Source organism: Lepidochelys olivacea (genome assembly GCF_965140295.1).
Source record: "Lepidochelys olivacea isolate rLepOli2 genome assembly, chromosome: 6".
NCBI classification, from domain to species: Eukaryota; Metazoa; Chordata; order Testudines; family Cheloniidae; genus Lepidochelys; species Lepidochelys olivacea.
In genome coordinates this window covers 69,297,344-69,310,685 of record NC_140416.1, presented here as the reverse complement: position 1 = coordinate 69,310,685, position 13,342 = coordinate 69,297,344, and the positions used below count along the sequence as shown (strand labels likewise).

At 47.1% G+C, this 13,342-nt stretch overlaps 1 protein-coding gene and 1 long non-coding RNA gene across 6 annotated transcripts in view; one reads left to right on the top strand and one right to left on the bottom strand.

The window, feature by feature from the left end:
- The window catches only part of CCDC9B (coiled-coil domain containing 9B), a 152,571-nt gene that overhangs the window by 50,691 nt on the left and 88,538 nt on the right, over nucleotides 1-13,342 (bottom strand). For all 5 annotated transcript variants that reach the window (XM_084630649.1, XM_084630651.1, XM_084630647.1 and 2 more), the window contains one exon: nucleotides 5,349-5,423. In XM_084630649.1, the coding sequence (XP_084486775.1) occupies nucleotides 5,349-5,423 (75 nt within the window). The remainder of the gene's footprint in view (nucleotides 1-5,348; nucleotides 5,424-13,342) is intronic.
- Nucleotides 3,093-7,114, top strand: LOC311521923. Its single transcript, XR_014712000.1, has 3 exons — nucleotides 3,093-4,737; nucleotides 5,430-5,738; nucleotides 6,951-7,114. It is a non-coding gene; the product is annotated as an uncharacterized lncRNA (long non-coding RNA).

Here is a 13,342-nt window from a genome sequence, read left to right as displayed (position 1 = left end):
GAGGGGTCCACAAGCCAATAAGAAATAACCCTAATCGCATCTAGCTAAACATTCTGATCTACTTGCACATTTGGAGTTCAGCTAAGTAGTTCTAGGCATGATCTGATGATTTATGATCATGTCTGGTTCAAACTTTACACAGCATTCCTGCTGCCCTGTCTCTTCAGCTCAGGGAGCAACAGACAAAAGGAAAGTTTCTTTCCCAGTTTTAAAAAGTTCTACCTTCCCATTGGCTCTTTCGGTCAGGTGCCCATTTTTTTTTCTTTACCTTGGGGACTTTTTAACCCGTTACAGGTAAAGCAAGTAAAGAACAGCTACCGAGAGGGATTTTATAGTAACTGGCTGGCTGGGTGTCCATCAAAGGGAGCTACCCCCCTTTATTTATCACAGGCTGGAAGCTGAAGCCAGACAAATTGACATTAGAATTAGGCACAAAATTTTAACAGTGTGGGTGATCAACCATTGGAACAAATGATCACAGGAAGTGATAGATTTTCCAGCTTTTGATGTTTCCAAATCAAGCGTGGATGCCATCCAGAAATATCATTTTAGTCCAACACAAATTGTTACTTGGCTCAGTACCAGGATAGCTGGATGAAATTCTGTGGTGATATACAGGAGATCAGACTAGATGACCTAATGGTCCCCTCTGGCTTGAAAATCTCTGAATCTATGAAACGCTGCTACTGGCCCTTTGGCACATGCACCTTTATCAAAGTTTCCCCTCCAGATGGATGTTGGATGCAGTAGTTAGTTGTGTCAGGATTACAGACCATAAAAACCTCCTTAAGGAGAGGCATAATTTGGTGATGGCTGCAGCAATTTTATGCAGAAATTAATGAAGAAACTTCCTCTCTGTGCAAAACAGGGCCTTAGCATACAGATCCTTAGGAATGCTTAAATGCAGGGGTCACCAGTGATCAGCACTAGCAGCAGCACCAATTGCTCAAGTAAAGTATTTTTATTATAATACATTGCAATTTCTTTACTCATTTTACAGTTTTAGCATCAAAGCAAGCAAGTACTATGTCAACTGAGTACACATCATTTCTTTAATGGCGAACCATGCATCTTATTATTTACATTTGCGATTAAGTCTAATCGCAGAAATAATCAAAAATTTGACACTCATCTATTTCCACCAGAGATTTCTGGGTCTGATAGTAAATAAGTTGAAAAAAAACAAGATGCATTTTTGTGGCTCCATCTCAAAATAGTGACTCATGTCTTCTCTAATACCATTCGCAGCAAAAAAGGAAATGTCCCTACCACAGAAAAATCCTTCATCGGCTTCTCTATAGTACTTTTCCATGTAACTTGAATATAACAATATTTAAAACAACGTTCAAATATTGATCAGTTCAACAGAAGTCAGCAACATTATTTGCATAACCAATAGAGTTTATTTAAACAAAGGTGTTACCATTATAGGTACGAAGTTGCTGTTATACAACATTTTATATGTTTCCACAAACTTGGACAGAGGTCTGGCATTTCTAGTCTGGAGTTTTGGAATTAAAAAGGAAAGGAAGTGCGGATATTCTAGCCACAGATAGAGTTCTCCAAATTCTTCTAAAGTGTACCAAGCCACATTACTCTTGTAGTACAAGTCCCATAGCAACACTTAAGACTGGATCAGCTAATTGTAGTGTACAGGAATAGGGCAGTATTCCTTTAAGTCATTTGTGAGCACTCTAATGGTTTTTACAGTTTTCTATATTTTAAAAGCTATCAGAAACCGCTCAGAACAGCAGTATGCATTAAGCTAGGCCTTGCATGTTTGCATGTAGTTAATAAACAAGATTATTTGGGAGCTCACTGAGCTCAAGCCTTGTGTTCATTTTATATTTGTTGTGTAATGAACAAAACAATAACAAATGCTTTTATATCTGTAACACAGTTAAACAAATGTTGATAAATTTAGCCATTTTTCCTCCTCTTAATTAATCTAACAACAAACCAATGTTCCTATACACGTCTTCATTTTTAACTATCGTATAATTTCTGTGAAAACATTATAACTGGATTTGTAACAAACTGATTGCATATGGCTTTTTGTTGATTTGTACATGCATTTCCCATGTTAACTAACAAAATAAAAACTGGGGTAATATATTTATCAGACAAGAAAGGAAGTGGCATAACATCTCTTCATGAAATAACGGTCACAGGGGATGGGATGGCACATGGGGTGACCTGAGATGCGTTATGTCATGTACAGTCTGTCAAAACCCTCTTCCTTATTTAAGCTCTATGTACAATATGGAAGTGGGACAAGACCTAACAGATGGCAGCATGTGCAGGAACAAAGCTTCAGATCGGCAAGTAGTATGTCCCAGATCCTTCAGAACAGTCTGTTGGCTGTGGGGATGTGTCATCTGGGGTGACCCAAGACCTATTTTGTCATGTACAGACACTCAAATCCGAGCTCCTTATCTGATTATTTAATTAATAAATAATTAAGTAATTAGTATTTTAATTCTTTATCACATTCAAACACATTAATTTGATGACATTTCTAAAAAATGAGTCTTAACATGAATATATTTCAAATAGATTTGGCCTTTGAATAAGGAACTGGGACCCATGAAAAAGGAACTGGTACCACACCTAAGGAACTGGGAATAAGGAACCAAATTCAGTCTTGTACTGGAAGTGAGAACCAACTGACCATAGCCTGCTATCAAGTAGAGTCGTATAATAGCTGAATAGCTAATAGAGTGAATAGCTTAGCACAAAACGAGTCCTGGGATGTTAATTTTTGGTGGATAATTCACTACTCCACATTTCCCACCTTCAAAGCCCACCCTCTCCTTCCACCCTTCTCCAAAACAGGAATTAATCTCCCTAGCATTTCACTGCAGATCAAAATAGACTGGAGGAAAAGGAGTGACTGAAAAACCTGTTGCCAAGGAGACCCACCTGCGTGTGCAAGGAGACTGGGGGGAGGGAGCAAGCAACAGCTCATTAGTTCTTTACCAAAGGGAGTCAGGGACTCGGCAAGCCCGTGCAGGAGCAAGAGGGGAGGAAAGATGCTCAGCCCTCCATTCTTGGGCAAAGGAATGCCAGGCTGTGGTCCTAGAAGCCCTGTTCTTAGACTGAGAAGAAGGTCGTTCTGAAACACTCCCTGCAGCTTCCAGCCCCTCCCCTAACCGCTTAATGCACATCCCGAGGGGCATGCCATGGCTGGTGAGTGGGGTTAGTGCTCAGGAGAGCAGGGAACAGCAGCAGCAGTGTGAGGCATACATGGTGCAGGCGGGCTCTGTGCAAGCTTCCCCAGCTGCCAATGCACCTCTCAGACCTGACCTATGATGACCCCGACACCTCTCCTGAGCAGAGACTGACAGCCCTGCCACCTGACACACACATGAAGATTAGGCAAGATCTGGGAAATTAATTTCTATGGGAGACCTAAGATAAGACTTGATCCCGGCTGTGCACAGGTGGAAGGGCAGAGCCTTCGTCCATCTTGTCACTGGATCCTCTAGCAAAATTGCTGGCGGCTCCAAACCAGTGAATGACAGAGGTGTTGCAGCTGTCAGATGGCGTGTTTCTCACCAAGTATCTGTGCTGTTTATCGGGTAAATAAAGAGAAGATGTACATCTGCTGCCTGTCAAATGCAAGGGTGAGGAGCTGTTTACCAACCTAGGGCTCTGCTCAGCTTGGACGCAGCTGTGTCTGCTGGACCTAGTGGGAGTCCAATCAGGCAGCCCTCTGCCACTCTGCTGGGTGCAATTGGGATTGATGCTTCGGAGCCCATCTGTGTTCTCCTAATGAATCGCATGGGAACGGGAGCTATTCAATTTGTGCTCCATTAATTAAGAGTGTCTGATATCAGGGGAGCCAGTGCTTCCTCCAGGGTTTGCATTAAACAGCCAGCAGGAAGGCACAAACTTTAATTTACTGCAACCCTGGCCAGCTCCTGCTAAAGCAATGGACTGTGGCTAATGCAGCCTGAATCTTTCAACCCACAAGCAAATGATAGCCACAGAGAAAACAGCTAATGCAATGGCACTCGTCCTGTGGCTGGGCAAGCATTCTGGCAGCAGCGTTGGCACGCTGGCCTGGAAAGCCACCTCTGCCTTTTGTTCCCTGCCTCTGCGAAAAGATGCTATTCACCTGTTTATGCTCATGCTGTTCTTAGAGTACCCTCTGCTGGCCCTTCTATTGAACAACACCGAGATAGGATTCAACCCTCACTGGATTTCCATTTCACACAGTCTGAGGTGAGTGCGAGTGTGATCACAAAGAAAAGACCATGGGGAGAAGGCGAAGGGCCAAAGGCATCCCAGAATGAAGACGTGGCAAAAGGACCTTCCAACTCACCAGAAGGAAAATTAGGAAATGTTGCTTTATTTCCAGGTACAACTCTCTTCGGACAAATCTCGGGTCATAGAGCTGAAGTCAAACTGGCTGATACAGTAAAAATGCGTAGTCTGGCTTATCACTAAGGAAAAGGACTTCCGCACGATTTGGAGATTCTTTGTAGAAATCCACCTTATGTCACTCTGGAGCCAATCTCTACTGGGGCAGCCATCACAAAGCTGCGTGCTTCAGGACCTTTCTATCAGTCTAGGCATTTATACTTTGCCCATCGTCACAGAGAACTCAGCACAGGAGAGGGACAAAGGCAAGGGAAACCTTTGGTGACTGGAGAGAAGGTACACTGGGCCCTGCATAGCAGGCTAACAACTGCTCCAGCACTAATGCTCCCAAACAATCCATACAGTTAAAAGGTATGTTGGTTCTTCAGTAGTTCGCATTTTCCTCATGATCATATAATTTAAAGCCAGCTGGGACAAAGCTCTGGATAATACTCTGGAGCACAATCCTGCATCGATGGGGGGATGGGCCAGGTGACTCAATCCATCTTTTCCATCTCTAATTTTTGAACAAGCTTGTCCATTCCTTTGGCATGGGGCTGTTCCCATTGTTTCATGTTCTCTATGAATATAAATCTCCCCACTGTAGTTTCCACTGAATGCATCCGATGAAGTGAGCTGTAGCTCACGAAAGCTTATGCTCAAATAAATTTGTTAGTCTCTAAGGTGCCACAAGTCCTCCTTTTCTTTTTACAATGGGGTGGGTGGTGAAAGAGGCAGTCAAGGAGAGGACTCCCTGTACCACTCCGTACTCAAGGGAACCTGAGCAGTCACTACTGGGATGAAGACAGGCACTACCAAGAATGCCATGAGGGCTGATTGCCAGCTAGGCTGAGCACTCAAAGCTCCCATTAACTTCAAGGGCAGCTGTGGATGGTCAGTCCCTCTGACAATCAGGACCTACAGTTCACTACATCACCACCCCCTTCGCATGAACACCAATCAGCACCAAGGACCCCTCTCACCTTTATGTTGTGCTCACTCTCTGGATACTTGTCAGTGTCTGATCGCCTCCTCTCCACTGTTCTTCTTTCATCCACCTATAGGGATACAGAAGAGACATGATTCACGATTGTGCATGGACTCTAGAGTGAGAAATTAGTGCCAGGCCTTTGAGCAACTGTGCAAAACCAAAAGGGATTTCTCAGGAGACAAAAGGCGAACAGAAGAGACAAAGTTGGCTCCTGCTGCACTGAGTCAAACCGGCACTAGCAAGGGAAAATGGGGCACCAAGACGCAAGAAGGACAGCAGCAAAAGGGGACACATTCCCGTTGATCTCTCTACTCCACCATGCTGCCAAAGAGGAAAGCTGATCTAGAGAAAGCTTAAAGCACCAAAAACCAGTTCATCAAAGGTATTTCAGTCGGGGTTAGGTGCCTAAATAGCCTTGAGGCTCTGTAGTAGAGTCAGGGTACCAATTGCAATCTGGTTAAATGTTGCTATGGTAAAGTTGGGAGGTGTTGGAGGGCTTTTCCTTTACTCTTTCCCCTGGTTCTTGTTACACAGACAGAAAGCAGAAGACCAGAAGTGCAGGCAATGCGATGTTTATTGGGATTAGTTTTCAGCAAACATGTGTCCCAAAGCTTTGATGCCGCAGAGCCTTGTTTTCCAGTGTTTCCTACTTCCCTCTTCTTAGCAGCCAAAATTATACTTGTAATGCACACCCACAGTTCCACCCTTTACAACTTATGGTCATGTTCTGTTTTGTGGGGTCGTAGGTCTAGGGTCTTTATTCCACCCCTTTTGTACCCCATGGGAGGGGTAAGGAGTGAGGTTGTGCTACAGTCAGGGGCAGGCATTTTTTTGGTCTTTTAGTGTTTTATCTTTCCCCCCAACCCTCCCTTGCCCCTTCTGACTGGTTGCTTGACCTTGCCTTGAGATAAGGAGTTGAGGCAGTTCTTAAGTGTGCGGTTATATATTACACTTCCACCATGCCCAGGAACACTTTCACTGCTTTTATTTGGTCCCATTATACTAACAAACCCATTTGGCTTAGGCAAAAGCAAGATATACAGTGTCTGTCTTTGTCCTTAGTACGGATCCCTTTGTTCACACATATTAGTAAGAATGTATGTATATTAAAAATCAAACAGGCAAGCCAAACTTAAAATACTATTTTAGGAAAAACTACAGATCTGGATCCTACATTGGTACTAGTACTCCTAACAGGATGTGCCCATGTCCCTGTATCCAGGCTAAAGTCTTGACAGTCCAGCTCTCTAACACACTTAGCCCTGGTCTACACTAGGACTTTAGGTCGAATTTAGCAGCGTTAAATCGATTTAAACCTGCACCCGTCCACACAGTGAAGCCCTTTATTTCGACTTAAAGGGCTCTTAAAATCAATTTCCTTACTCCACCCCTGACAAGTGGATTAGCGCTTAAATCGACGTTCCCAGCTCGAATTTGGGGTACTGTGGACACAATTCGATGTTATTGGCCTCCAGGAGCTATCCCAGAGTGCTCCATTCTGACCGCTCTGGACAGCACTCTCAACTCAGATGCACTGGCCAGGTAGACAGGAAAAGAACCGCGAACTTTTGAATCTCATTTCCTGTTTGGCCAGCGTGGCAAGCTGCAGGTGACCATGCAGAGCTCATCAGCACAGGTGACCATGATGGAGTCCCAGAATCGCAAAAGAGCTCCAGCATGGACCGAACGGGAGGTACGGGATCTGATCGCTGTTTGGGGAGAGGAATCCGTGCTATCAGAACTCCGTTCCAGTTTTCGAAATGCCAAAACCTTTGTGAAAATCTCCCAGGGCATGAAGGACAGAGGCCATAACAGGGACCCGAAGCAGTGCCGCGTGAAACTGAAGGAGCTGAGGCAAGCCTACCAGAAAACCAGAGAGGCGAACAGCCGCTCTGGGTCAGATCCCCAAACATGCCGCTTCTATGATGAGCTGCATGCCATTTTAGGGGGTTCAGCCACCACTACCCCAGCCGTGTTGTTTGACTCCTTCAATGGAGATGGAGGCAATACGGAAGCAGGTTTTGGGGACGAAGAAGATGAGGAGGAGGAGGAGGTTGTAGATGGCTCACAGCAAGCAAGCGGAGAAACCGGTTTTCCCGACAGCCAGGAACTGTTTCTCACCCTAGACCTGGAGCCAGTACCCCCCGAACCCACCCAAGGCTGCCTCCTGGACCCAGCAGGCGGAGAAGGGACCTCTGGTGAGTGTACCTTTTAAAATGCTATACATGGTTTAAAAGCAAGCATGTGAAAGGATTACTTTGCCCTGGCATTTGCGGTTCTCCTAGATGTAGTCCTAAAGCCTTTGCAAAAGGTTTCTGGGGAGGGCAGCCTTATTTCGTCCTTCATGGTAGGACACTTTTATCACTCCAGGCCAGTAACACATACTCGGGAATCACTGTAGAACAAAGCATTGCAGTGTATGTTTGCTGGCATTCAACCAAAATCCGTTCTTTCTCTCTCTGTGTTATCCTCAGGAGAGTGAGATATAATTCATGGTCATCTGGTTGAAATAGGGTGCTTTTCTTCAGGGACACATTCCTGCTGTGCTGTTTGCCTGTGGCTGAACAGAAATGTTCCCCGCTGTTAGCCACGGGGAGGGGGAGGGTTGAGGGGGTAGTCACGCGGTGGGAGGAGGCAAAATGCGACCTTGTAACGAAAGCACATGTGCTATGTATGTAATGTTAACAGCAAGGTTTACCCTGAAAGAGTGTAGCGACTGTTTTATAAAATGTGTCTTTTTAAATACCGCTGTCCCTTTTTTTTTCTCCACCAGCTGGATGTGTTTCAATGATCACAGGATCTTCTCCTTCCCAGAGGCTAGTGAAGCTTAGAAAGAAAAAAAAACGCACTCGAGATGAAATGTTCTCCGAGCTAATGCTGTCCTCCCACACTGACAGAGCACAGACGAATGCGTGGAGGCAAATAATGTCAGAGTGCAGGAAAGCACAAAATGACCAGGAGGAGAGGTGGAGGGCTGAAGAGAGTAAGTGGCGGGCTGAAGAGAGTAAGTGGCAGGCAGAAGACAGGGCTGAAGCTCAAATGTGGTGGCAGCGTGATGAGAGAAGGCAGGATTCAATGCTGAGGCTGCTGCAGGACCAAACCAGAATGCTCCAGTGTATGGTTGAGCTGCAGCAAAGGCAGCTGGAGCACAGACTGCCACTGCTGCCCCTCTGTAACCAACCGCCCTCCTCCCCAAGTTCCATAGCCTCCACACCCAGACGCCCAAGAACGCGGTGGGGGGGCCTCCGGCCAACCAGCGACTCCACAACAGAGGATTGCCCAAAAAAAAGAAGGCTGTCATTCAATAAATTTTAAAGTTGTAAACTTTTAAAGTGCTGTGCTTAAAGTGCTGTGTGGCATTTTCCTTCCCTCCTCCACCACCCCTCCTGGGATACCTTGGTAGTCATCCCCCTATTTGTGTGATGAATGAATAACGAATGCATGACTGTGAAGCAGCAATGACTTTATTGCCTCTGCAAGCGGTGATTAAAGGGAGGAGGGGAGGGTGGTTAGCTTACAGGGAAGTAGAGTGAACCAAGGGGCGGGGGGTTTCATCAGGGAGAAACAAACAGAACTTTCACACTGTAGCCTGGCCAGTCATGAAACTGGTTTTCAAAGCTTCTCTGATGCGTGCCGCGCCCTCCTGAGCTCTTCTAACCGCCCTGGTGTCTGGCTGCGCGTAACCAGCAGCCAGGCGATTTGCCTCAATCTCCCACCCCGCCATAAACGTCTCCCTCTTACTCTCACAGATATTGTGGAGCACACAGCAAGCAGTAATAACAGTGGGAATATTGGTTTCGCTGAGGTCTAAGCGAGTCAGTAAACTGCGCCAGCGCGCCTTTAAACGTCCAAATGCACATTCTACCACCATTCTGCACTTGCTCAGCCTGTAGTTGAACAGCTCCTGACTACTGTCCAGGCTGCCTGTGTACGGCTTCATGAGCCAGGGCATTAAGGGGTAGGCTGGGTCCCCAAGGATACATATAGGCATTTCAACATCCCCAACAGTTATTTTCTGGTCTGGGAAGAAAGTCCCTTCCTGCAGCTTTTGAAACAGACCAGAGTTCCTGAAGATGCGAGCGTCATGCACCTTTCCCGGCCATCCCACGTTGATGTTGGTGAAACGTCCCTTGTGATCCACCAGAGCTTGCAGCACTATCGAAAAGTACCCCTTGCGGTTTATGTACTCGCCGGCTTGGTGCTCTGGTGCCAAGATAGGGATATGGGTTCCGTCTATAGCCCCACCACAGTTAGGGAATCCCATTGCAGCAAAGCCATCCACTATGACCTGCACATTTCCCAGGGTCACTACCCTTGATATCAGCAGATCTTTGATTGCATGAGCTACTTGCATCACAGCAGCCCCCACAGTAGATTTGCCCACTCCAAATTGATTCCCAACTGACCGGTAGCTGTCTGGCGTTGCAAGCTTCCACAGGGCTATCGCCACTCGCTTCTCAACTGTGAGGGCTGCTCTCATCCTGGTATTCATGCGCTTCAGGGCAGGGGAAAGCAAGTCACAAAGTTCCATGAAAGTGCCCTTACGCATGCGAAAGTTTCGCAGCCACTGGGAATTGTCCCAGACCTGCAACACTATGCGGTCCCACCAGTCTGTGCTTGTTTCCCAAGCCCAGAATCGGCGTTCCACAGCATGAACCTGCCCCATTAGCACCATGATGCATGCATTGGCAGGGCCCATGCTTTCAGAGAAATCTGTGTCCATGTCCTGATCACTCACGGGACCGCGCTGACGTCGCCTCCTCGCCCGGTATCGCGTTGCCATGTTCTGGTGCTGCATATACTGCTGGATAATGCGTGTGGTGGTTGATGTGCTCCTAATTGCCAAAATGAGCTCAGCGGCCTCCATGCTTGCCTTGGTATGGCGTCTGCACAGAAAGAAGGCGCGGAACGATTGTCTGCCGTTGCTCTGACGGAGGGAGGGGCGACTGACGACACGGCTTACAGGGTTGGCTTCAGGGAGCTAAAATCAACAAAGGGTGTGCCTGTACATCAAGGAGTATTTCAGGCAGGACTGCACGGAGGGTTCCAATAAGAAATGGTGCACCAAAGTTATCGTTCTTATTGGAACAAGGAGGTTAGCCTGGCCTCTGATTGATACATGGCTAGATTAACCTCGCTGCGCCTTCTCTGTGACTGACTGCAGTGTGATCTAGACAGGGGAGGAGGAAAATGAGTCCAAAACAAATCTGGTCTATGTCTTGTTCTGACCCACTCCATCGATCCTTTACATCTTTGGCTGGCAGCAGACAAAAAAGGCGCGAAATGATTGTCTGCCCTTGCTTTCACGGGGGGAGGGAGGGTGGGAACGGGGTCCTGACGATATGTACCCAGAACCACCCGCGACAATGTTTTAGCCCCATCAGGCATTGGGATATCAACCCAGAATTCCAATGGGCAGCGGAGACTGCGGGAACTGTGGGATAGCTACCCACAGTGCAACGCTCCGGAAGTCGACGCTTGCCTCGGTACTGTGGAAGCGCTCCGCCGAGTTAATGCACTTAATGCACTTAGAGCATTTTCTGTGGGGACACACACACTCGAATATATAAAACCGATTTCAAAAAAACTGACTTCTATAAATTCGACCTAATTTCGTAGTGTAGACATACCCTTAGAGGGACACAATTAGGTCCCATCTCACTACCTTGAATTGTATTGTAACAGATCTCCAGACCGTTGCGGCAGAGATGGTGCCTTGGAGTTACCCTCCCCACTCTTAGTGAACCATGGACAAAGCATTAAGCAAATGAAACAGACAGTTTTCTGGCCCACTGCAAGTACATGTTCTGACAAATACAGTCAGCTATGGACAAGGCTGGCAAAGATCACAGGGGATCCCCCCTGAACACTGATACAGGAGCCCTGGCACCCCTCCTTCGATCATGAAAACTCCACCCAGTTTAAGCCCTTCTTCCATGAAGGGCCTGAAGTCAGCTCAACCCGTGGGATCCCTTTGGTGTTAAATTGTTTTACTGTAACGAGCGCTATTCTCTACTGCATTGCCTCCACTGCCTGTTACCCTTTTGTTGCCATCTTGGGTGATTACAGATCACATCTATAGGGCCTTCAATGACAGGGTGTCAAAGTGCTTTGTGGGTAAATAAGACTAGCTTCGGAGTCTCCCTGTGAGATCACTGATCATTATCATCAGAAACCAGGGGTCTGAAGCAGGGATAGGTTAAATGACTTGCCAAAGGGCACAAAGGAAGTCTGTGGCAGAGCTGGAATTGAATTCATGGCTCCTGACTCTCAGACTGTCCTTCTGAGGAGGCAGTTCCTGCTGGTTCCTTCAGTGTGACATTTTGTTTTTGTGGTGCCCTTCCACCCCCACCCTTTTCTCTTTGATCACTGGTTGTTACTTGCTCCATCTAGCCCCAGCGCAGTCCTGAAGCTCTCCTGCCTCTTTCCTTCCCTGTACACTCTTCCCTCTCACTTGTGGACTGCAGTACTTGTGCTTTATTTTTAACTAGGAAAGTAGAAACGTGCCCTTCTCCAAGGCAAATTGCAGTGTCACTTGGTGCAGTGTTACTTGCAAGAGACACCAATGGAGCAGCTGGTAACCTCCGATAGGAGCGCAAGCTTTGCCACATTGCTCCTTCACAACTCTAGCTTGGTAGTGAGACCCAGTGCTGTTTCCTGAAACCTACTCCAGGGACAATCAGAGCTTGGAAACTTCATGAAGTAGAAACATACTGCTAGTACCATTTAGAGAGTACATTCGGTGGGGAGGCAGTAGGGTAGGGAATTGCATGACTTTCTTAATGCCGCCAGGCAGCAGCAGGGACATACAGCATGGGGTGGGGGAGGGGGGAAGACTTTAAGAAAAAACTCAGGTCACAGAATCATAGAGTGTACGGCTGCGCGTGTGTGTCATGCTCACGGAAGCTTATGACGGGAGCACAGTATACAGCAGAGGGAGGCTAGCACCCACTTGCAAGAGTAGCAGGGAGTGTGAAAACCATCAGCCCTCCTGTGTCAGTTTCTTTCAATGTTAATCTCTTGTGCCTGTCAAATAAAACAGGAAGGGCAGGCAGGAAAGAGGGCGCTTGTTAGATGCGCCTCTCCTATTCTCCCTACCTTTCAACTCCTCAGACTCCACTATTATAAACAGCAATCATGTGAAGGCTGGGACAGGTTTAGGGCTTGTCTACACAGGGGGTTATTCCAGAATAAGGTAAGGTGTGAATTTAAAGCACTGGAGCTATTCCAGAGCAAGAGTGGCCACATGGGGAGCTACTCTGGAACAGCTCTACTGCCTTAAATCCACCCCTTGCCTTATTCCGGAATAACTTCCCCATGTAGACAAGCCCTGAACCTCAGGAAGGTAAAGGTTCCTCACTTGTATCTGTTCTTTGCTATGAGACCCTGCTGCCTAACTGGGAATGATCCTGCATCCCCTCACTGGAGAATCACACAAACTGTGGGATCCCTGGATCGCTGCCTCATTCTTACCAACCAGCGTTTGGAATGGAGAACTGCCAGTGCGAAGAAAAAGCAGCTCCAGTGGGTGAACCACCAGCTGAAGAAACTTCAGCAAACCCCACTGGCCTGATGACGATGACACAGCCGCAACATCCTGCTCTGTGTACTGCCCCCAGCTGCATCCCTACTCGAGCTGCCTCGGCTGCCGACTGCTTGCTGCTGCATCACATGATCTTTGGCACATTTTGCTGCCAAATGACACAGCATTTATCACTGCGGTCACCCCCAGTTTTGGCCGCATAGGGGCTGACTGCACAAATTCCACGTGGATGTAGCAACTTGTTATTTTGCAGCAGGGAGACCAACAACCCCCTCGGGAGTGGCACGGCATCGGAAAGGCAAAATCGTAGCCAAGGGATTTCCAAAATTGCACCCAATCCTCTATGGGAGTGTTACTGGAAAGTCACGTGTGGCCCCAAGGCCATCAGCTCGCCTGAGTTTTGCACATGAAAGGAAAACAAAAATATAAAGAGCAAATTCACA